At 40.7% G+C, this 25,318-nt stretch overlaps 1 protein-coding gene across 1 annotated transcript in view; it reads right to left on the reverse strand.

Moving 5' to 3' along the window:
* Window positions 1-1,143: 1,143 nt before the first annotated feature.
* grk6 (G protein-coupled receptor kinase 6) overlaps window positions 1,144-25,318 on the reverse strand; it is a 56,387-nt gene continuing 32,212 nt past the window's right edge. Inside the window, exons 6-18 of the mRNA XM_074611810.1 lie at window positions 21,312-21,404; window positions 15,005-15,068; window positions 13,216-13,356; window positions 11,780-11,970; window positions 11,640-11,677; window positions 9,444-9,533; window positions 9,122-9,330; window positions 8,686-8,820; window positions 8,142-8,279; window positions 7,680-7,814; window positions 5,695-6,919; window positions 1,961-5,583; window positions 1,144-1,554 (exon numbers count right to left, since the gene is read on the reverse strand). Of these exons, the coding sequence (XP_074467911.1) occupies window positions 6,869-6,919; window positions 7,680-7,814; window positions 8,142-8,279; window positions 8,686-8,820; window positions 9,122-9,330; window positions 9,444-9,533; window positions 11,640-11,677; window positions 11,780-11,970; window positions 13,216-13,356; window positions 15,005-15,068; window positions 21,312-21,404 (1,285 nt within the window). The 3' untranslated portion in view covers window positions 1,144-1,554; window positions 1,961-5,583; window positions 5,695-6,868. The remainder of the gene's footprint in view (window positions 1,555-1,960; window positions 5,584-5,694; window positions 6,920-7,679; window positions 7,815-8,141; window positions 8,280-8,685; window positions 8,821-9,121; window positions 9,331-9,443; window positions 9,534-11,639; window positions 11,678-11,779; window positions 11,971-13,215; window positions 13,357-15,004; window positions 15,069-21,311; window positions 21,405-25,318) is intronic.

A 25,318-nucleotide genomic window follows, 5' to 3' on the forward strand; every position in this document is an offset into this window, starting at 1 on the left:
TGGGTGGAGCTTATAGGGTAATTTAGCTGAATCTTTAAAAAGCAGCAGGTGGGGGAAATAATGTTTTTGAAGCTTAAAAATAAATCTTTTCATTTGTTTTGTGATGAACCAAAAGGACCAGGGTCAGGGAAAATAAATGAATTTTACGATTACAGTAGAATTGGGATTGTTTTGAACCTACAAAATTATGGATGTACTACATACAGCAGTGTTAACAACCTTTTTAATAATGTCGGCTCTAAATTTAGACAGCTTTTCAGCAGTAGCGCGGGCTGTCGCAGTGACATTATCCATGACATTTTTGTTGTTTGGAAAGGATGAAAAAAAAAGTGCGACGCAGAAGAAAGATGAGTAGTTCAGAGAGGAAAGTACAGACTGTGTTCGATGGGTATATCAGGCGAGGTAGAGAATAAAAAAATAGGCCAATAACAGAAAAGGGAGAAGAACAAATAATGGGATTAAATACAAGAAAGACATGAAAGCAACAGGATCTTGGAGCGACACACAAAAGCACAGATGAGCTCTCACACTGAATTAAAAATGACTCTTTCCTTCCTTTTTTAAAAGATTTTAATTCACACTTTTTGCTCGAAAACACAGTGCAGAGGGCTGGTTCTCCATTCAATCAGTTGATTACAGTTAATTTCACTCACCTGGTGCGAGTCTGCCCTTGATTAAATGATGAAATTAAACTCAGCAGGACTCTTTGTCCCAACTGGAAATATACTGCTGAAAATCTAAAATGATTCACCGTCATTATTTCCAAAAGGACACGATGTTTGTGCTTGAACTAGTTGTCCTGTTTGGCAGAGATCGGTGTTTCTTGATGCTGTGTGGACGTCACAGAGGCTAAAAAACAAGTATGAATCATGAGGTTAGTTGGCTTCTGATTAATGCTGCCTGATATCTGACACCTGGGCTTCAATTTATCAAGAGTAGGAAATCAGTCCTACCTGGCCAGAGTGATGCTTTTTTGGTCCTAATTTTAAGACTAGGTGTAAAAGCATTTTATCAACTTTCTTAACTTAAGAAATGACTCCGCTCTCTGCTGATATTTGGGAGAGCTCCAGAGGTGATGCTTTTTAAAACAGGGTATACCAGTGGTATCATAAAATAGAAAATCACAAGAGATATACATGTGCATGTGCTTGTTTATGAATTTTTATTTCAACATGATCAGTATGAGTCTTGAAACTCAAACTAAGAAACTGAGAAAACAAACTTAAAACATAAGAAACCTGATAAAAGTTGAGCCAAAGTGAAACACGACTGTGAGACGTTTGTAATATACACACACATAAATGTTTGTACGTCTATATTTATGAGGACTCTCGCTGACATAAAGAAGGGGTTAGTACTGTATGGTTGGTATTCTCGTATTTTTCACCATTATTGGTCATAAAACATTTTCATGACCTCTGTTGTACAGATTTGGGAAATGTGGACTCCAGCAATCAATCCTAAACGTACCATACAACTTTCCCAAAAAAATATGAATTTAACAGAAATATTCTCAAACACTTCTTTTTGAGTCTGACTGAACGTAAACAAGGGCTGCACGGTGGTGCAGTGGTTAGCACTGGCGCCTCACAGCTAGAGGGTTGCAGGTTCGAATCCGGCTTGGGACCCTTCTGTGTGGAGTTTGCATGTTCTCCCCGTGTGAGCGTGGGTTTTCTCCGGGTACTCCGGTTTCTCCCACAGTCCAAAGACATGCAGGTTAGGTTAATTGTGGACTCTAAAATTGCCCGTAGGTGTGAATGTGAGCGTGAATGGTTGTCTGTCTCTATGTGTCAGCCCTGCGATGGACTGGCGACCTGTCCAGGGTGTACCCTGCCTTCGCCCAATGTCGGCTGGGATCGGCTCCAGCCCCCCCGCGACCCCTAACGGGATAAGCGGTTGCAGATGGATGGATGAACGTAAACAGGAAGTACTCCCCTCCATGTCTTTGTTTTGTTGTAGCTATAACCACATAGCATACCAGCTGTACTTGCTTACACGCTCAAATACTGTACTTCATTATAGTATTTCCATGGTATGTTACTTTAAACATATACTCAACAATGTTAATATTTCTAAGGGCAATATTTTTTACTCCACTACATTTATTTGTCACTTTACTAATTAACATTTTTCATACACAACATGTCATCATCTTTTAAACGATGGTGTATTTGTTTCCTGTAAAACATGCGATATTAAGGTATTAAACTTGTTTCGTGGTGACTTGTCGTCGCTCGTATTTTATTGTTTATTGTAACAGTAAATATACTATATATCAGCGTATTTATTTTTCTCCAAAACACAAATATATTTTCTTTTACAAAACCATAATTTCTGTTTTTCTTTTCAAATCTGATATTCTCCATATACTCACTGAGGTACACGTCAGTTAGCGTTATGGGATCATGATCAGAGCTCTGTGGCTAAGTAGCTGCTGCACGACTGCTATATCGTTCGCTACAACATCTACATGGGATTTCTAGGAAACGACTTTCTGTGTTTACGTTGGTCAGAGTCAAAGAGAAGTATTTGGGATTATTTCTGTTAATAACGTGGACAGTGTCAGGCTGAATTAATGAAGTGAAGGGATATGGCAATTCAGTCTGATTATCAGGACAAAGTGTTGTTATTATGACAAAAATATGTTGACACACGTTCTTTTAGTTTGTTCGTAAGCAGTGCTTTGACCACAGAAAATATCCAAACTGTTCAAACATGTCCTCACTTCTCATCAGGTCTAAACCTCGGTCCTCACAAACATAGAAATACAAACCCACACACACACACACACATATACATACACACCTGTTGGTTTATGGTACTAAACGGGGACCGTCCCCTCTGTTATCACAGCGTTTACAAGCCGGTGCTAAACAAACAACAACAACAGAAAAACAAGATGCAAACACACACATTCAAGCTCTCAGCAGTTGACATACATTTTAAAATCTATAAAACATTATTGCTAAACTAAAAAAAAATTAAAATAATTAAGTACCCAACAAGATGCACCAACACATTTTTTTCTCTTGGTTTCTCTGATAGTCAAGTTATCAGGTGACACTGAAGCAGAGCTGGAACGATCAGTTTGGATTACAGCGCATCCTCAACACAAAGGACTAGAGGTTATCTGACAGCAGAGAGACACACAGCACAGCAGAGTCCTGATTTTAAACATCCATGACGGATGTTAGCGAGCTCTTCTGACTCCCATCAAGTTCCCCTTTGACCTCTCAGTCTTTTTTATAAAATCACTGCAGAGACTCCAGAGTTCAGAGGTCGGGAACGGGAGAGTCAACGGCAGTCTTTAATTCCAGTGATTCTTTCAGTCTCATTGTCCTCGTTTTCACAGAAAGACTTCACGTCCAGAGTGGCGTTTTTTTTTTTTTTGACGACGAACACGAGAGGTACCACAGACAGGAAGTGAACCGAAGCTGACGCAGCAGCAGGCTTTTGCATGACATACAGACACATACAGTATGTATAAAAAAGGCGACTACAGGCTGCAGGAGTACCTTCAAACACCAAAAAGGCACCTTGGATGGGAAGGACTTTGTCATCTTTGATCTTATATGGATAACTGGTTTGGTTTCAATTAACTGGTTAAGTGCTTCAATAAAAAAAAAAAAAATAGTCGAGAGCTCTGTGGCTGAACAAAAAGCAGAAAAGCAGGAGGCAACTTTTTACAGGCTTAAAGACTGATTTATACAAAGAACAATGAATCCATCTCTGCATATGCTCATCGAAAGACCCTTGTTGACACCAGAATTCATTCCATCATATCAAACATAAGAATTCCTAATTTTCTTTTTCACACATTGCAAGTATTTTTGGGGTTTTGGACTGTTGGCCAAACAAAACAAGACATTTGAGGACATATAATAGTGACATTTTTACGGACAAATTGATTATTTGAGAAGTAATCAGCAGATTATTGAAAATAATCATCAGTTATTAAAGGATAAATTCATTCAAATTACACCAGAAACACAAGTTTCTCACCTAAACCCATGCGGTATCTGGCCACGCAGATAGTTTTGGTTTCATTTGGTCATTTTGGTTGATTAAAAATGCATGCTGGGATACTTATATGCTTTATTTCTTAATTCAAAACCTGAAAACAAAATCTGCATGGCTAGATAAGACGAGAGGTAAACTGAGAAAATATGTGGTTTTTGTAAAGTGGGTGAACTGATCCTTTAAAATGTTGTTTGCCATAAATAACGCTTTTGATAAACGTAGCTGAAACTGTTAAAGGTGAATTATTGATGGTTATGTGATATATATTTAACAGCATGAAAAAAAACTTGGTGTCTGGTTTCTGTCATCCACTTTCTAAAAAATATCAGAAATAACATGACAGCCGTTTGTACATTCAGAGGTATTTCATTTTTAATAGCTTAAAATGATATTCTTTGAGGAAGCCATTGACAGTACCAGCTGAGTGATGAACAGACCAGCTTCAGTGAACCCAAAAAGCTTCAGTTACTCTTGTCGTTGCTTCTTCAATGTGACTTTAACCGTGTGATTAGCCAGCAAAAAATCTGGACGGACAAAACTTTGGACTTTTTTTTTGCTCGCATTGTTACGACCACACATGACAGGAAGTGGTCTACCGGCAAGACGCGAACGTAAACCAACGTAAACCTGCACAGTCCGGAAATCATCCGACCACCATCTGCTCATGAAGTAAAGTAAAAAGAGTAAAATTGTAAAAGGAATAAATTCTTTAGAAACCCTGAGAGACAAGTGGAAAAACAAATGTGTAAATTAGTAAATGTAAATTATTGAATATTCAGATTCTTAGTCTTGTTTACTTATATTCTGATCAAACATTGACTGATTTAAAAAACAAGTTTTTTGCAGGTCACCTGAACATGCATAACTTGAACATGTAATTTAATATATAACGTTTTCTACAATGAAGAAACAATGAATGGACGTTTCCTTGGGTTTAAATGGAGCAACTTTGACTCTATTTTCTCTATAATTTGTACCAAATCTTATAATTTTTTTTCTAGAAATCTTGCTAAGAAATTGTCAGGAAATTACAGAGCCTTTAAAATTAAATGCTGCCATAATTTTTGCCTAATTGTATTCCACAAGTACTGGTAAAATTTATCGTTACGAAAAAAACAAAGGGCTAACAAAAAGGCACAAGCATGTTGGTAAAAGGAGATGTATAATCAGACAGGCTGTTCTCATATACAGTTCGTAGCTATACCTATGAAAAGTAATGCTCTAATGACTAATTTACATCCCAAAAATTTTTTTTTTTTATTTAATCCACTTAATCGTGAACCATGAGACCGTACAGTGTTCGTACTCCGTGTGAAACCAGAAGTCAACGCTGAATTATTTGTCACGTAACTTCCGTACTTAAAGCTGAAGTAGGCGAGATTGGAGCAAATATGATTTAAAAAAAGTTATTTTTATAAAACGGTTGCTATATCGTGACAGTAGAACATGAAACAGGTAACCTAAAAAAAAAATCATGTTCCTCTGTGTCCTCCGGTGCTTCTAACGGCATCTGTAAGATTTCACAGACCGGAGGAAAACAAGCAGTAAGAGCTGATCTGAGGTCTGCTGTCCAGCTGCCGCCATTGTGAAATCTGATCACATGACCGGAGCACAGCCAATAGGAACGCTCTCTCTCAATGAAATGACCTGTGATTGGTCAAAGTCTTCCGTCACGGGCTAGATGTTCTAAAGCCTGAAAACAGAGCCATGAGGAGGAGCAGAAGTCTAGTTATCTCTCAGAACACTTGAATTACAATATGCTGAAAGGTTATTGTGGAACTTTTGCCCAATGATGCCAAAAATTAACTGACTACTGCTGCTTTTAATCCTAAATCAAGATGTTTTCCTAAACCTCACCAAGTATTTGTTGCCTAAACCTAACTATGTTGTTTCTGTGATGACAGAAGTTTATTTTGAAAAGACTGTATACATGTAACGAGCGGAAATTGACACGTGTTGCTGGACATTCGTAAGAAGACGCACAACAAATTAACTTTTTGTAGGATATCATACGAACCGTTGTATGAGGAAACATCAGAGCATGAAAGGGATTCATTCTCTGAATTTCTGTAAAATTTGACAACAGTTTCATCTAAAATAAATGATTTTTACAGAACTGACAAGAGTAACTGGAGCCAACGAGTCGATTGTCTCAAGAAATTCATAATCGAAAAAAAAATTAATACTATTAATATAAAAATATTTGCAGATGTAGACAACCACATGGTTTTAAAACCATAATGTCCAAGCAAAAATAAAAAAAATCACACATTTAAAAGGAATTAAATAGAAGAAAAAGAGAGCAGTGAGGTTTTGTCACAGCAGGATGGAGGGCGGAAGAAGAAAAGTGGTCACAGTTCATGAGCTGAAAGTCACTGGTTTGATTCCCTGGACAAAGTGGGGGGGGGGGGGTGGAGAAGTAAAAGATTAAGGAATGCTCAGTCCTCCCTTAGTAACCACTGTCACAGTGCCCTCCAGCAAGGCACTTTTACAGCAGGATGATTGTTCCAGCGGAGCAGCAGCTCCCAGATCAGTTACATGTGTTAATGTGGATGAATTGTGAAAGCAAAGCCTTCCCTGGACAAAAAATAAATTTACAAAAGCAAAAAAACATCTTCCGTAAGTTCGCGTCTCCTCGTTCGGAACGCGACGACAGCCGATATTTCACAACTTTTTAAATAACATTAAACATTATGGCTATGCTGAAAATATACATTCTGACATTTAGAGATAGTACTATGTTAAAAATACAAATGTGCAAAAAGTTGTAAACAAATGAGATCGTGTGTGTGTGTGTGTGTGTGTGTGTGTGTGTGTGTGTGTGTGTGTGTGTGTGTGTGTGCGTGTGTCACAGCCTGGTGGGCTCCTCGTCGCTGTCACTGCAGTTACCACAGCAGTCCTGCAGAGGGAGGCAGAGAGAAGAGTCACTTTGAGCTCAACGCTTACTCACTTCCTGTTTAATATTTATTTTTTTGTGTATAAAATTATTTGTAATATTGTCTGTTATGTGTCTTATGTCAGATCAGTTGATTGAACACCTTGATGAAGCCATTTATTTCCGGTGAAACGATGGTTTAATTACACTTATTGATTATAGATCCCCTCCAGACAATGTTTTTAATGTGTAAAAATATTCTGTGTGGAAAAAATTATTATAATATAAATAAATACAAATAAAAATATAAATAAATATAAATAAAAAAGAGGAAAAAAAATATATATATAAATAAATAAATAAAAAAGAGAGGACAAAAATAGTAATAAAAAATATAAAATAAATAAAAAAGAGAGGAACAAAATAATAAAATAAAATAAATAACTGATTACATTAATTAATGAAATCATAAAAGTCCATTCTCAAAGTGTTTGACTGGAAGGTTTCAGGTTTTCTACATCACACTTGTGTAAGTTGCATACTGATTGGCTGCAAGTTAGTTGTGATGTCACAAAAATCCTGCTGGTACATCCAGGTGTTAAACTGAGATTTAAGGTGAGTACAACGAAGCTCAAACACCAAAGTGAAGAAACAAAAAAGCAAAACACATTTTTGAGTGGAGGGAGACTTCAAGTTTTTTTTCCAAGTTAAAACAATGATTGCAGGAGAATGTATAATGAGGTGAAGTGAAATGAGGTAAAGTGAGGTGAGGGAGTCCACTGACCTGTCGGCCAAACAGCCGCTGCAGGAGTCCCTGTTTGGGTGGAGGAGACGGCTGTCCTCTCCAGTCCAGGTCAGGAGGAACCGTCCCGTCCGGGTGGAAAACATTCAGCTCTACGAAACACTCCGTCTCGATCATCTGCAGGAGAAAACACCCAACTTCATTCTTTGTATCACATGCACAGAGAGACAAATACTGTAACATACTGATAACAGACAATTCAATAAGTTAAAGGACACATTTCATCAATTATCTTGATTATCTTAATATTGGAGAGTTGTGTGTCTCTAAAGCTCTGTCCTGTTTTTATGGTAAGTTAAAAAAATGATGCCAAACTAAATAAAATATATTCAGAAAACAGAACTCAGGATACACAGCAGGATTTGATGGGCAATTAATCGCCACCAAAACCTAATGGATTGTTCATTGTGCCACTTGTGTTGTTTATGAATGCATGTCTCCCACCTCGTCCTGCCAGGGAATGGAGACGCAGCCCGTGGACACTTTGCTGTAGAAAGACTCGTCTTTCGGCTCCAGCTCGACTCCTTTCACTGTGGAGAACTGCTCGATATCCAGCACGTCTTTACAGTAGATGGCCTGCGGCTGCAAACACATAAACCAAACCACTAACTACTAACACTTTACAAGAAACCACAATTGAGGAGGAGGTGGCGACTTTGTTTAAATAGAGATTTAAACTCCCGACATAAAATCAAACCTGCTGCAAGACAACAGTGTGCTCACTGTTACAGAGCGGGTTCATTATGCACGCTCCATATAATGAGCCTCAGTGACATTCTTATTAATCAGATTCATTAATTCCACTCTCCGTGTACTGTAAGAGAAGATTGAACTCCCAGCTCTCTCTATTTAAAGGACATTTTGAGAACTATTTGCTTTTTCACTGGAAGTTAAATGAGAAGATTTAATTCCAGTTTCTGCAGCGCAAACCTTCCTGAGGTTCAGTGAACTCTTTGGTGTCTGATGATATATATCGTCGTGGACTTACATCGGGAATGAAGGGCGCCTGCAGCATGCCGGCCTCCAGCCGTTTGAAGTTGATGGAGCGGAAGATGAGATGGGCTTTGACCTCGGAGGCTCCTCCCTGGCAGCTCAACCTCTCTGAGGGATCTTTGGCCAGAAGCTGGAGGATTAAAAACACAGGTTACAAACAACAGCTTAACAACAACTTAACAAGTTAAAGTAAAGTAGCAGAAACACAGAGGGTCCCACTATAAGGGCCCGGCTCTTAAAGTGTGTCGTGATGGGAAGCCATGCAGCCAAACAGACCGAGACGTGGACTAGACGTGTCACATTTTTGTAAACAAGCGTTTCTTCCTCAGAGGTAAACCATTCTAATATGGTAAAATGATGGAGCTTGAGCAGATGGGAGCCACAGACCGGAGCAAAACGAGAGATCTGGCCCGCTCGAACATCACACCCACCATTCTACAGAGAGACTTGGCGTCCTCGGAGAACTTGGTGGAATAATCCTCCTCCACGTCCCTCACCAGCCGCTCCACTTCCTCTCTCTTGATCTTCTTCTTCCTCTGCTGGAAGGGAGACTGGCCCTCGATCATCTCGTACAGCAGGCAGCCCAACGCCCACCAGTCGGGGCTGAAGGTGTAGCGCTCGTTTTTCACCACCTCCGGAGCTGGAGGGGAGGAGGGAGAGTGAGCACACAGCATCTAAGGCCCTGAAGTGATACGTTGAAAATGTGGTTTCGGTTTATATAGTAGAGCTTGATAAAGGTCAGAGGTTACTTACCCATGTATCCTACCGTTCCCACCCGTCCCTTGATGGTCTGTCCCTCCGGTACATGAACCGCTAAACCCAGGTCTGATATCCTGATGTGGCCTAAAGACACACAAACACACACATGCATACAAACGACTATAAGACGGAAGAAAAGGCCAGGAATAGTTCAGATCTATGTCAGCATCAGTTACTAACCAGTCGAACTGGGTATCATCAAGTTATCTTTTCTTTTTATCACAATCTTATTCTAACAATTAACAAACCAGTTTTATTTTCAGCCGATAATGTCTGATTCTCTTTGGTAAAAAAACTCAAGAAAAAGGAAAAAAAGGACTGTAAATGTTCTGTAAAAGTTGAACATCACTTCATCATTTTATCCTGTTAGACATTTGTGTGAGATTGTCATAATTAGCATATGAATTCTTGAGTTATTGTGAGGTCACAGTGACATTTGACCACCAGAATCTAATCAGTTCTCCCTCGAGTCCAAGTGGACGTTTGTGCCAAAAGTTTTGAAACGCAAAACTTCTCCAGCCATCGCCATAAAATATTGTGCAGGTTAATTTCCTATTGTGCATTTTGAACCTATTTTTGTGTGCTTACTGAAACGTATAACTTGTGGTATGTGCAATGTAAACACTGATGTTCTTAAACAATATACAATTGTTTAAAAAAACAAACAGAAGTCACAGTAGAAGAAAAACAGAAATCATCGAAAAGATGTCACAAAAAGATTTCTTGGAGATGCTTAAAATGTTTTTGCATAACAAAGTTGGAACTAGGGATGTTAATAATTAACCGTTTAACCGTTAACCGACATTTTAACCGATTAACGCTATCGGTTAAAACGGTTAAAAGAAATATTTCAGCCTGAGCATACAAAACATAATGCAATATACTTTTTAACCTTTAACTGAGAACAAAATGCTTATGCTTATCACACCAGCTCAGAATAGTCATTGCAGTCGTGCATCTTTGTGGGATTTGAAAAGTTTTTTTTAAAATGAGGTCTAACTGTCGTGTGTGGTTAAACTCTTCAGCAGAGGGAAGTTTTCTCTGAAAGCTTTTGGTTTCATTCTGCTGGAGTCAGAGTGCCCTCTGGTGATGCACAGCGGAAAATCATCAGTAATACAGTCTGGCATTCTGCATTATAGTATATAGAAAACAGTGTTTTGGAGTATTATTAATGCTTTTCAAATACCTACGGAATGAAATTTATAATATCATCAGAATACATTTGAAAGGGAAGTTTAAGCTATAACAAACTAAATGATTGTTATATTTTTTTTAGAATTAATTGATGAAGTGTTTGTCAATTTAACGTTTGAATTTAAAAAGTTTGACAGTTTATTATTGACCTTGCAAACAGCAGTTGACGAAACAAACTCAACTCAGGGTCCTCTTGTTTCAGAGCTTTCAGTTGTATAACACGGATCCTAAAATGCCTAAATAACTGAAGATTTTGAACATCTATAGTTCCACGACAATTGAGCGAACTTCATCTGCTGATGAAGACCATGTTATACAGTCGAAAGCTCTGGAACAAAAGAGGAAGTGGACTTTGAGTTGAGATTTGTAGTAAAAGACTACTATTTCACTAATTAATTTGTCTCCTGCTTTAACATTTACAGTTTTTTTCTTGCCAATATTTCTTAAAATTTTGGCAAATTGGCACCATTAAAAGTATGCAGAATTAAATATTAGCAGTTCCTGTTTCCAGAGTACACATGGATGTACAGACAAGTATTTACGAATTATTTTGATACCGAAGAAAACCTAAAAACATGATGATTCTCAGGCTGGTTCTGTTTTCATTTAATCTTTTTTCTATGATTTTGAAGCTGATTTATGGACGTTTACTCACAATGGACGTAAGAAATAATTATATCCTTGGAAAGTGTAACTCACCCTAAAGCTAAAAAATGTGTATCATGTCAGTGTGTTCAGATTTGACTGAGTTATGACGAAGAAGGAGCCACCCCTGCTGCTGCTGTGTCAATAAGCGGGCCAAACAAAAACTGACTTCCTGTTGTTCTTAGAAAATCAGGGCGCACCTGTCCCTTACTTAAATGAGCCAACAACCCGCAGAGAGGTAACGGAAGTACTCATTGGTCACATTTTGATCTCTGATTTCATGCTATAGAGAAATAACTAAGATTTGAATATGAGTTTTCAAGAGCTTTAATGGTAACGGCTGCTACTCACCGTGGTCGTCCAGCAGGATGTTCTCTGGTTTCAGGTCTCTGTGTGACCGAGAGCGAGAGAACAAAAGAGGAGAGCCAGTGAGACAAAAGGAGAGAGGACAGACAGTGAGACAAACGTCTCTGAGGTTCGAGGACGCTGACCTGTAGACGATGCGTTCGCGGTGCAGGTCCTCCAGGCCGCAGCAGATCTCCGCAGAGTAGAAGATGGCTCTCTTCTCGTCGAAACCCGCATCGCCCATGTGGTAGATGTGAAACTTCAGGTCTCCTCCGTTCATGAGCGTCAACACAAGGCACAGAGCGTCCTTCGTCTCGTAGGCGTACGCTAAACTCACCTGGAGACAGAGGAGGGTCATTTGTTAATGATGCTGCTGCATGGGAATGTTTTAAGTGATCAGGTGTAGCCGCTTCATATCAGCTGCTGAGATGTTTAAATTATTAAATTATTATTAAAGAGCTTAAATCTTCAAATCAAGTGCTGAAATACTAAGTTGTTTATTCATAAGACAATTAATCAATCTTTTACAAGTGTATAGAGTGTACACAGGAGAGAATTAACAACAAAATAAATAAAACAATAATAATCACCATAGTGTGAAATCACAAAATCGGCAGAATTTAAGAGCATTAAATCTGCGTCAACAAGCTGTAAAAACAATATTTGCATATTATCAAAAGTTGATGTGGTGAACATGTTAGTAAATAGTTCCTTATTTACACATCCAGCAGATACAGAGCAACATGATCATTCATTGGGAGTTGTGTTTGTGTCCACCTGATGAATGTAAGTCCAATATTCTCTCTCTTTTATCTCCGCTTTTGGTCTCCACCACCAAAAATGTGGAATATCTGTCTCTTTAGCTGCTAAATGCTCCACTATGTTCGCCAGCTAGTCTCTAACTGGGTCTGTCTGTTGTTTGCTATGGAGTAGGTAGTGTATAGTGGCTTTTTAAAGTTTGTTTTCTGCTGGAAACGATGCTGATAAGATCAGCTTGATCGGAGTTTTACATCATTACATCATCGTCATGGTAAAATTAGTGCAACAATTGCATCTGAAATAGGATTTGGGGTGAATTTTTCCTTTTAATATGAGATATTAAGGAAGCTGACAATGCCGTTGCCAGCACGTCCACAAAACTAAAAACACAACCTGCTGCCAAGCTTTCTAAAAAAAGTTCTGTAATTAAGTTGTTTGTGTATTTTTGCATTGAAGCCATGTTGAACCCAGAGGGGCTCCTCACTCAGCCCCCGGGAGCTCCGGGAGCAGCCGACTGACTGGAGTCCAAATCAAACAAGCTGAACGAACGTCGTCTGGCAGAGAATCAAACCTCCATGTTGTCTTTTAATTACTGCAGTTGTTAATGTTGCACAGAGAGAGCAAACTCGGGAGGAAATATGTGAAGAGTTTCACTCTATAAATGTCTCATTTTGGAAGAAAGAAATGTCCCCCGATGGTTACTGTTGAATGTTGTAACGTATATACATGCAGGAATTCTTTCTCCTGACACATGCTATAACATTCAATATACAACTTATGTATTGATCTCTTTTCTGTTTAACCAATAATGTAAGATGCTTACTACAAATCTGCTGTTGACTTTCTCCAGGATCTGTTTCTCATTGAGCGCCATGGACTCCCCTTTCCTCTTCTTTATCCTCTTCTTCTCCAGTTTCTTACAGGCGTACATTTTCCCCGTGGCCCGCACCTGACACGCACACACCTGCAGGGTAAAAGGAAGAGGAGGGGTTTATATGTTTTATATATAAAAAGTGGCAAAAACAAAAGATACAATACGCTCTTTTAATAAAACAAAGACGACTTCATCGCCGTCTTGTGACTTCACGTTTCTGAGAGCGCCGGGGCCCCAAACAAGACCGTGATTGTAAATGATCAAATCATAAGGTAACACAAGACATCGAAAACAAGGCTCCATGCAATGAAAACGTACTTTTCTACTCTATTACGGCGGCATTCTGGTGTAAATCGTAGCTGTACATAACGAACGTGAACGGAGCGATTGATTTGTAGATGTGATGTCAATCTGAAATTGTGTTTTTGTAGCCAAAACCATTTTTACAAACCACCAATAGACGTAGTTTGCGTAACTTTAGCGAGTTTCAAACAGACCGTGTGTGTGTACTCCTTAAAGTGACGAGCCTCTATCTGTCTGTGTTACAGTTATCAGATATTGTGTTTATCAATAAAAGCCTAATTGCTTATTTTTTGTTTCTAATAATTGTTTTTAAGTTATGTAAAAATCTGTATTTGCACATTTATTTTCAGCAACACAACCTTCCTCGTGGCTCTGGTGAACCACAGACGTTAATAGCGGTCTCATGCTTTAATGAAAACATAAAACGTCTCTTTACTTTTTCTATGTGTTGCTGATTTCTCTGTCCATTGTTGGGTACTATAAACCCGGCTAAACAACATCAGACTGTCCTCCTCCTTAAAGGTCACCATTGTAGCTCTAACAGGCCATAATGAGTCTAATTCACAACCAAACTGAGGGATGATACAAATCGTTCCTGACTGGTCCGGAGGGAACCGGCATCATTAGCTGAGGACGAAATGCTTACTTGTTCTGCTTTTACGCTTACTTTGAATCCTTCCCAACGTTTAATAAATGAGACATTATCTTCAGAAGCACAAAGAATAGAAGAACATGTGCTGCAAAATGCCGTCTGAACTAGAGAAACTTGTGTTTTGAGAGTGAAAGAAGGTATTATATCAAAGATTAACGACATGAATCCTCTGATAACAGTTCGGATATGAACTTTATTCTAATAATCTCAGATGAAATGAATCACTTTAAAGGTCCCATATTGTAAGAAGTGAGATTGTCATGTCTTTTATATCATAAAGGAGGTTTATAAAGTGCTATATAAATTCAGTTAAAGTATCAAAACACTCAATATACGGAGAAATACACACAGCCCGTATTCAGAAAACGCTGCCTTTGAAACAAGCTGTCAGGATTTCTGTCCATTTGTGATGTCACAAATCTACAATATCTAGATCATTACTCAGTTTTAAACATACTAAATGTGTCCTAGTTTTATTTCCTGTTGCAGTGTATGTGAATAACATCAGCTGACAGGAAGTAAACATGAACCCAAACTGTTGCCTAGCAACGCAATTTCATTGCAATTCCATCGCAATGCACTAAAACGGAGCGTTTCAGACACAGAGGGTAAATACAGGTATATTCAGGCAGACGGGATGAGGAAAATAAAGTTTTTTTTTTTACATTTAAGTGTGTAAACATGTTCTACTAGAAATATAAAATACAACCTGAAAATTAGCACAATATGGGACATTTAAATGTAATAATAATAAAGTTTTAAAAATGAACCGAATGTGCTCACCTCTCCGAAGCCTCCTTTCCCTAAAACTCTGTACTGCCGGAACGTATTTTTCGTCACCTGTTGCCTGTTGGACACAAAGAGAAACTCATTTATAACACAGACTGCAACACATTTGAAGGTAAAATTAACATCAGGTCTTGATGGGATTGATTAAAAAAGAAAAATAGGATGCCTCTGAGATGATAATCGTACATAAAACGTAAGATGTACAGGAGTTCGTGGATACTTCTTGGAGCATCATTAATTACTTTGGTTTTACTTGACGTTTTTGGTGAAAAAGATGCTTTAATTTTCAAAATGCACCTGCATGATGTGGAAAACAGGCCTGCTGATGAGGCTACAAACGTGAACTATCACTGTTTGTGAAGGTTCTCAGTCATCCAGGTCATGGTATCCTAGTAAGTGTTAAATCAGAAGCAACTGGAAGACGTTTCACTTCTCATCCAAGAAGCTTCTTCAGTTCATGAAGAAGCTTCTTGGATGAGAAGTGAAACGTCTTCAAGAATCTAAACCAAGTCCAGTTGCTGCTGATTTAACCCTTACTTGAACTATCGCTGTTTAAACTTGGATAATCGGGTGTGTGGGACAGAAGGTGAAAAAGATGTTGCTCTGTTTTAAGGTCACATTTAAAAGCCGGTGGAGTACAAATAACATAAATAACCGACAACTTTGTACGACAGCTGACTGTGTTTCAACAGTGCCGTGATCTTAAAAGCTGTTCTTGAGTCCCTCCTGGTATCAGCACTCCCGTCTCATCTCCCTTTGGACAGTTGTGGTCACTCGAGCAGGTAAATTAAATGGACTCATTAAAGCAGGATGAGTCATTTACTGCTTAATAAACCCCGTGATGGAGCTTGTTTTTCAGTAATTGGTATCAGTATTGTTCATTCTTGCATTAAGGCCCATATTGACCCGCTGACTTCCTCAGTGGTCTCGTTATCTACAGACAATAAAGTCATGTATTGAGACTAAAAGTCAAGACTGGAGCTACGCTAGCAGCTTTTAAGGCTTTAATGCTCGTTACAAAACAAAACTGTTGGATGGAGGACAAAAGAACATTTTAAGTTTGGGTTCATGTGCGGATAAGTTAAAATATCACATTCAAATAGCCTCAGTTGTACTTTCCTCCCTAGAGCCACATCAAATGGTAAATGGACTGCATTTATACGGCGCTTCTCTAGTCTACTGACCACTCAAAGCGCTTTACAACACATGACATTCACCCATTCACACACACACACACATTCATACACTGATGGCCAACGTGATCTCATCCTTACTCATCATATTTTGCCGTTGGGATGGAAGCCGCCTTTTTGTGTAATATTTTGACGCAGAAGGATTGCGATATGAAACTGTGGTGCTGAAGATGCCTTTCTAAACCCTTTTATATCACCTTCCCGATCAAATTGTGACCTATTTAACAATATATGAACATGTGCTTACGTAAGCTAGTACCAACCAATGTCAACCATAAATATCATGACCTCCATCCATCAATCAATCTGCAACTTTTAGCGACAAGGGAGGTGTGTGTGGAGGCTTCGTATCACGCTACATTCAATTTTTTAGCAGTCCAATCAAATGCTAAGGATTTGATTTAAATCCCTTTTGTAACTGTACACCGCTCTCATATTCCATCTCACTGGGGATACTCACAGTACAGAAGATAAAGACGCTCTAACTTCTGTTTCACTTGCACTTTAACGCGTGATTAATGTTGTGAAGCGGTGGCGGTTAGGTTTAGGCAACAAAACTACTTGGTTAGGGTTAGAGAAAACATCATGGTTTGGCTTAAAATAAGTATTTTTGTTACGTAACTTAAGCTATGGACGTGACGTCATGTGACTCAGTGACGTAGCGTCAGTAAAAATATCTCAACTTTTGGTTTCATACGGGACGCGAACGTTGGTCCCTTTAGCGTCTAATAATGACACGGATGGGTTTACATTGGAGTTAGTTGAAAGCCCAGTGTGTCTCATACAGACGCTGAAGGGTTGCCTTGTGCGTCGGCATCAGCCCCACTGCCCAAGCGTCCGTATTTCATGATCAAACCAGGACGTTTCCGATTACTAGACGACCGCTCTGCCTCCTGAGACAGACTAGTGTGGCTACAGGATGCATTTGGCTTCCGTCACTGCAGCGTGAACAAACTGGACAGTTGTGGCTGGCTGTGGGCTGAGGATTTTCCAGTTAATTTCCATGGAGTTTAACCACTTCTCCTATTACAGAATTATGAATCAGATTAAAGAATGAGTAAACAAGACTACTTAGCTGACCAGTAGCTTTTGCAGAATTCTTGTATTTTGGTCTGGAATAGATTTTATCTGTATTACACTGACGGATTTTTCTGAAACTTTATTTGTCTGTGAAACCGATTGAGATTAAATCAGCAAAACAAAGATGTTGGACAGTAAAAAATGTCTTCACAGCTGTGAATGAGTCCTCCAACACTTCCTCCTCTTTCAGATCCTGCTGTGTTGTCCCTGATTTGGCCTCCAGAGGTCTCTAACTCCGGGTTGCACTCCTGCATGTGCAGCTGCCTCTCATCAGCCATCATTACCCAGCCCTGTTCAATCAGCCCCGTTACTCTGAGGGTATATAAAGTCCCTTCAGTTGGCTGCTCGATGCTCTAGTGTGGAGACGATACTACTGAGCTTCCAGGAGAGTGAATAGAGAAAAGAAGCATTCATTCTCTGCTTACAGCACTTCAATATATAGGGGTTTATTCATGTCTTCATATATGATGAAAGGACACTAGTTTGTCAGGTGTTTGCCATGAACAATTTGCAGGTCTGCTGCTTCTCTGCAAACCAGCAGTTGTTGGCCTGAGAGCCGGGTCAAGACAGGACACAGTTCTCCATTTAGGTGTCACGTTTCATGATGTTATGCTCTGACCAAAGCCGGGATGATAATGGCCTTAATTTAAAATCTCTTTATGTTCATTGACAAAAAGAGGAGGAAACAAAATCTTATAGACTCTTTTGTTTTTGTGCTGTGTGTGTGTGCCGTATCAGTACGACTAGATTGACTGAAATGTTCAATATAATCTGAAGACTAAAACAGTTGAAAACTACTCAAATAGTTATGGTTTTAAGACTCAAATATTATAAACAAAACTAATAAGGTCAATTGACAAAAGACTAAACCTTTGCACACCAAGTTGGTATTTTTCCTGTGAAATTGTCACATGTTTAAAAACTAAAAGTGCACTAGGAGAGCATAGGTGATGGCAGAACAGCTTGTAGTCGATGGTCGCAAAACAAAGGATTTACAAAAATATTAGACAGTAGTGTTTGTGCTCTAGGCAGCTTCTTGCTAATGTCATTCATTCATTAGCCCCGTGTGGGACTAGAGCTATTCCCTCGTATTGTGGATCTTGCAAAAAATAGAATAATAAAACACATCGGACTCATGGTGCATGTCCACAGGATCCTTCCTTTCCGCGCTTCCCATTCATTGTCTATGCAATCAGCCGTGCAATGCATTGTGGTAGAGTAGCGCCACGTTGGCCGCTCCATATTTGCATAAAGTTAGAGGCATTCGGCCCAACTCGCCACCTCTGGAAACAACAGAAAAACTTTTAAACTAACTGTTTTCGATCTAAAATGAAGACAGATTCAGCAACTTCGTGGCTTATTTAGCACCTAAAATGTTTTCAGAAACACATTTCGGTGAACTGTTTTTGTGATATGAGAGAAAAAAGTTCCCAAACGAGCCGCCATGTTTGTTCCGGTTTTAAAGGTTCCATATCGTGCTCATTTTCATGTTCATACTTGTATTTTTAGTTTCTACTAGAACATGTTTACATGCTTTAATGTTAAAAAATCCTTTATTCTCCACATACTGTCTGCCTAAATATGCCTGTATTCACCCTCTGTCTGAAACGCTCCGTTTTAGTGCATTTCAACGGAATTGCAACAGAATTGCGTTGCTAGGCAACAGGTTCGGGTCCATGTTTACTTCCTGTCAGCTGAAGTCATTCACATACACTAAAACCGAAAATAAACTGGGATACATCGTTGTTTTTAGGCTAACGACATCTTCCAGGTGCTCGTTAGGTGTGGATCCTGCTGTTGCTAGGAGACAACAGAAGCTTTAGCAACTGGAGACATCTTAAAGGACTGCTGGAGAATCAGCTGTCAGCGCTATTGCCTATTTGATTTATTTGTTGGTTTATTTGTTTTAATTGCGATAAGATAAGCAGCTCCCGGCTCTACTCTGCAGGCACTTCCTCCGTTTGCTGACGTGTTTTAGTTGCTACATCTCTCAGCCGAACGTCACTGCTGCAAGAACACATTTTAACTCCAATTATGGAGGTGTTTTTTGTGTTTTCACTGCAGTTGAAGGATTAGAAATGGAGGGAATTCAATTTAATGACCCAGTGGTTTGTGAAAACTTCTCTAAGCTCTACTGGATGAAGTGAAAAATTCAAGGTCATCAACCTTACGCAGTTTCTGGAAAGCTGACATGCCAGACACAGAGTTTTTTTATCTGATAAGCGGCTTTTGTGGCTCGAAGAAACAATAACACTGGTTCCTGGTGATCACACATCTATCTCCACTTTCTTCTCTTGTCTTTAGGTTTCCTTGAATGTTTTCTTTCTCTATATCTTCCTCTTGTCACCTTGTGGGTTCAGGCCTGATCTTTTGTGTTTACGTCTAAAACGAGGATCCCTGTGGATGGATCGGCCTCCCATGTGGGTTGTTTCAGCTGATTCCTTGAAGAACGGCGGTTTAACCATCAAAAGCTAAACACTGCGGGATAGACGGCATGTTTACAGCATCACTGAGCTTTTCAACGTGGAGTCTGGGAACCATCAGAGGTCTCTGATGGTTCCCAGACTAACTCTCTCTGTCTGCAAACAAACCTGATAAAAGTCCTAACAACCATTATTGTGTTGACAGATTTATTTAACACTTATGTGATTCTGTAGTGAATTACGTCAGACAAAAGTGTGAGTACGGTGGAACTGAGATCCCAAACAGTTTGTCCTGTGTGCCAGTACTGGACCAACATGTGTGTTTCAGTGTGATCTCCAGGTCAGAGTTTGACCAACTTTGACCGTACGGATGTGCTCAGTCGGCAAATAGAAACACAGCTGCACTGTTGGTTATTATTCTAGCGTGTTTCTGCAGCACATTATCACACAACCAGACTACAAACTACAAATCCTATCGCTCACGCTCCACCTCCCCGACTGTGCGGGTGAGACGGGTCGTTGGTGTACCCGACCCCGCTGGCGTGGGATCCCACCTCAGACGGCGTGCTCCGGCTCCACTTTCATTGCGCCACAGGGTTTTGCTTGCACCCTCTGACTCACACATGCGTTAGACTCCTTGGTCCGTGTTTCAAGACGGGTCGGGTGGGTTGCAGACATCGCCGCAGACCCCTGGTGCCTTTTACGTGGGCCGAGCCCCGCGTGAGCAGCGAGCCCTTTGTCCATGGTGCAGCGAGGTCCGGGCGGTGAGCGCTGTAGAGCTGCGGCCGCGAGCCACCTTCGCCCCGAGCCTTTCCAAGCCGACCTAGAGCCGGTGGCGGCGCACCGCCTCGTATGCGGGACTCCCCAGCCTGCCGTGTGTCGCTCACACCCTCCAGCTGGCTGTTAACGAGGGTCTTTTGGCACAGAGAAGTACTCGTATCGGTACTCGGTATCGGTGAGTACCCAAATGTCGCCTTCCTAAAACTGCTATAAAAATTAAGATGCAAATAATTCAGATTTTGTGACACATTTGCTCTCTATTTTAGCCAGAACACTCTTAAAAGAAAGTTGTTGTTTTTTAAATCTCAGTGAGGCATGTAATCTCTCTTTACTCTCTTTACTGTAATTATGAGATAATGAGGATTAGATACCAGAATTATCTGCTGCACCTCCCACTCAACTCCCATAATTACAATAAACCAAACCCTCAAAGGTGTCATCTAGAACAGCAGAAACACAACAAGCTGCTCTGAGAGTCACCTCACTTGCTGAAACTGAACTGTGAAACTTTTGCAGTTGAGCAATTTTCAAGCTCCTGTCTTGAAACCTGTGAACAGTGATATCACTCTGAAGTTCACAGGTTGCGTTGTTCTCACCCCCGTAACCCCGAGGACATGAGGACGCTGGGGAGAGGAAGGAATGAGACAACTCGCTGAGCATGTTGCTACTGGTGGTGTGGCGGAGCTTCAGGCTAATGTAGCCTCTAAGTGAGCTTTTAAGTGGTGTGTGTGTGTGTGTGTGTGTGTGTGTGTGTGTGTGTAATGAAAGTATGCTCATGCACATAATGGGGAGGAAGACAAACAGACGCAGAAAAAGAAGCTTTACCTCTCCAACCATTTCCATTGGAGGAATCTGTTGTAGTACATGCTGTCGAGGTAGTCTGCGAAGGGCGCCACGCTCAGGTAGTCGTGGATCAATCTGGGAAAAAACACAAAGAGAATCAGCAGGTCATTTCCAGTCCAAAAAAAAGCTGCAGCAGCTTAATGTCAGTCTCTTTAAACTTCAGCTGAACCCTTCAGTTAGTTGCTTTTTAGAGCTGAAACAATAAGTTGATTAACTGATAAGTCGCTTCACAGAAAATCAACAATTTTGATAATCATTAGTTCAGTCAGATTAATCATTTCAACCTGGATGTCCACTGCTATGCCGATGACACTTGGATGTACCTCAGCACCAAAAAAAAACACAACCCACCCCTCTCTGACTCCTGCAAGTGGACAGCTTTAAGTATGTCTGTTCACACCTGACATTAGAATGCGTCTCCACATGCGTCCTCAGTGGCCACTTGTGATCCGATCTCACTTCCCCGCCCCATATGCAGATAAACACGTAGTAAACACACGGCCAATACAGCAGACGTTGTGACGTAATATTACATGAATGTCCGTAGTGATATCCTACATATTCCTGAATTCTGGTACATTGTATTAACATCAAAATAAAAGGTTATTGTACCTCTGCGTTGCCGGCGCAACGCTGCTTTTGCCAGACAACAGCGGTGTACAGCGCTCTAGAGAGCCGGGAGGATAGAGAACAGGCGGGCGGTCGGGTGTCAGCTCTGCGCAAAGCAGCGGAACAAAAACACCGACACATCTCCGACAGTATGATAATAATGCACTTTGCGTGCCTAGTCTGATAGTCTGCAGATATGTAGCCTATAAACAAGATATATTTTAATAAAATACAGTCGTACCGACAGGATACAGTAGAGCATAGAGGCCGTTTCCATGCTGACAAGCGCCCGTGTCTGCCTGTTTATTCACCTGAGGGGTGCGGTGATCCCGCGGATCCCAGCTGGACATCAGATGAGTAGGCGGTCCTTAATGTGGTCCAGGACACATTCACTACACACTGCTAAAAGAATGAGGTCATATGTGGCCCAGACAACCTCGATCTGAACGATCCGATCTCAATGCGTCTTGAGTGCGTTCACACCTGTACTTAGAGCTGTCCACTTGCGATCGGATCACTGAGGATGCATGTTAATACCAGGTCTGAACAGGGTCAAAGACACCATACTCACTGTTAGCGATTTCAAATGAAAGCATGCATTTGGATTAATCTTCTGAGAAAGGAGCTTAACTCAGGCAATAAGCTGCCTGTAGGAGCTACTGCAATGAAGCTGACACAGGAAGGATTTACTCATATGAAACAGTCATATTTCAAGGTCACTGTCTGACTGAAACACTGACAAATAAAGCGTTGAGTCAATATGAAACTGATTAAAATAAAAGAATTAAAGGACTAGTGTTTAGGATTTAGAGGTATCTAGCGGAAGGGATTGCAGATTGCAACTAACTGAAGTAGGGATGCACCGATACCGATACCAGTATCAGGTCCAATACTGTGCTCATGTACTCGCAAAACGGCTCCGATACAACGGCACCGATACCACTTTACGGCAGCGTGACGTTAACCTCTCGTCACCATCTTTCGGGTCCTCACGCTCCATTGGTGGTGCGCCCGACCTCCCTGGGCCGGGATCCCACCTCAGCTGGCGCGCGCCGGCCCTCACTTTCATTTCGCCACGGGGTTTTTGCTTGCACCCTCTGACTCGCGCGTCCGTTAGACTCCTTGGTCCATGTTTCAAGACGGGTCGGGTGGGTTGCAGACATCGCCGCAGACCCCGGGCGCCTTTCACGTGGTCCACGGCACGACGCGGTTGGGGCGCACTGAGGACAGTCCGCCCCGGTCGACAGTCGCACCGGGAGCAGGGGGGCCCTTCAGATAATTGCTTTTATTATTAAATCAAACTTATTTTGACCCCAAGAACTCAGATTTAGTCATATCCCTGCTTTGAATCATGTCTGACTAGTCAAAAGGGTAAAAAAGTAGTAGTTAAAAGGGTTGTGTGGGAGTTGTGAGGGACTTCATACGAGACAGAAATGTAGACTATCACCAGACTGTTCTCCTTCACCTTCTTACCAGACATATAAAGAAAAGCCAGCAGTGTTAAAACTGTGCACAGCAGCGTAGTAAATTACTCATGTCTTGTTCTTGATGTGGCTTGAAAAAAAACAAAGTGTGCTGCCTCGCGCCTACGCAACGAGCACCAACACAGCCGTTGGAGGATGTTACTCAATGTGTGAGTGTTGTTCATGGAGTGAACAATGAACTCTTCCTCATCCAAAAAAACAAGTTATTTATCTCTATTTAGTCTTGATTTTACTTCAGATATTCTAATATCTTATTCTGTCCTGACTGCACCATGAGTCACTTAAATGTATTTTTTTTGAGTGGATCTTTGTCTTTATTTTCCAACCATGATTAACAGCCAACGTGCGCGGTGCTCTCAACCGTTATGAACTGAACTTCCTCATTTTGGGAACAACTGGAGAACAAATCAAGAGTTACAAAAGCAAGACGTGATGTTACAGGCCTCATGTTGCTGCGTCATCAACTTCTCTGTATGTGTGTTTTAGAGACTCTGAGTCGTGTCTGCATACAGACGTCAACAACCTTCACCAATAAGAGAGGAGAGCATGTATCTGACCGAGTTCTTCTCATACAGTGGTTTGTATGACATCTCACGAAAAAGTTATTCTTTGTTTTTCGTGCGTTTTCCTACGAATGTTCAGCATCAATTTCCGCTCCATTCTTTTCAAAATAAACTTCCGCTTCACAGAAAACAACTTGGTTAGGTTTAGGAAAAGATGGTGGTTTGGGTTAAAATAACTCCAGAAGTGGTGTAATTTAAACATACATTATACATTACATGTATAAATCAATCCGGGTCAGTGTCCCATGGTCGCTCGCATGTGGCTACACTGTTCAGACTCAGACTCCAACACAAACTACAGTGAAGCACCAAAACCTCTTGGTTGTATCTAGTGAAGCTGTTAAACAGTGTTGGCCGCGGTCGGAGGACGCGGGGGAGACCGTAGCTTTGGTCTCCAGGACCGGAGTCTCTGCTGTACTCTGCTCCTCTGCTCCTCTGCCTGCCTTCACTCACACACCGCGCTCCTTCTCTCTCTCTCTCTCCACCTCTCACGTGCATGCTGCTCACTCCACACTGCAGAAGAGTTAGTTTAGCTCTGAGAATATCTAGTGAATGTTCAGTGGACGTTTGTGCAGAAATAACTGCTGCAGCTCCTCCAGACCAACAGAGGTTTCCCGTGTCTTGTGAAGTGACGGGGCTCCTCAGAGAGAAACGTTATCGTCTCCGACCAAAACTCCGGTGTCTCCCCCGTTCCCTCCGGCCGCGGTCGGGAGGCTGAGGCGGGAAAAGCCAACACCAGGATCAGCATTGATTCATGGAGAGACCTTGGTCTGGTCAGCTAACATTACTGCCAAGCAGCTGAAATATAGAGTGATATTGTGCTTTTAGCTGACGTGTGTCTCCTCACTGTGTAGAGCGAGCACAAGCGCCAGCAACAGGACGCTGACTTTAGTTGACTTAACGACCACAGGTGAAGCTGTTAACAAGACATTTCTGATTCTCACAAATAGTCCCTTGAAGTACGGAAGTTACGTGACAGATAAATCAACGTTAAATTCTGGTGTCTCGTGTTTTCTGACCCACGCATAAATATATTATGGTCTGTGGTTTCTCTACACTTCCAGATGTGTAATTATGGTAGAGAATATTAGACTCCTTTTATGTTAATTCATTTTTGTTTTATTACCTCCGTTAGTTTATGTTATTTTAGTCTAAAAATATTATAAATCACCCAACATGTGATATCATGGAATTTAAATTCATGTCATTAAAACACCTAAATGTCCAGAAATAAGACCGAGGACATGACGGCTCTGACTGATGTCTGAAAAGGGGCTAAAGAAAATAATGGAGCAAAATAAACAAGCCCAGATGGAAACCCCCCGCGGCCTTA

This window comes from Sebastes fasciatus, chromosome 16, assembly GCF_043250625.1.
Source record: "Sebastes fasciatus isolate fSebFas1 chromosome 16, fSebFas1.pri, whole genome shotgun sequence".
In the NCBI taxonomy this organism is placed as follows: domain Eukaryota; kingdom Metazoa; phylum Chordata; class Actinopteri; order Perciformes; family Sebastidae; genus Sebastes; species Sebastes fasciatus.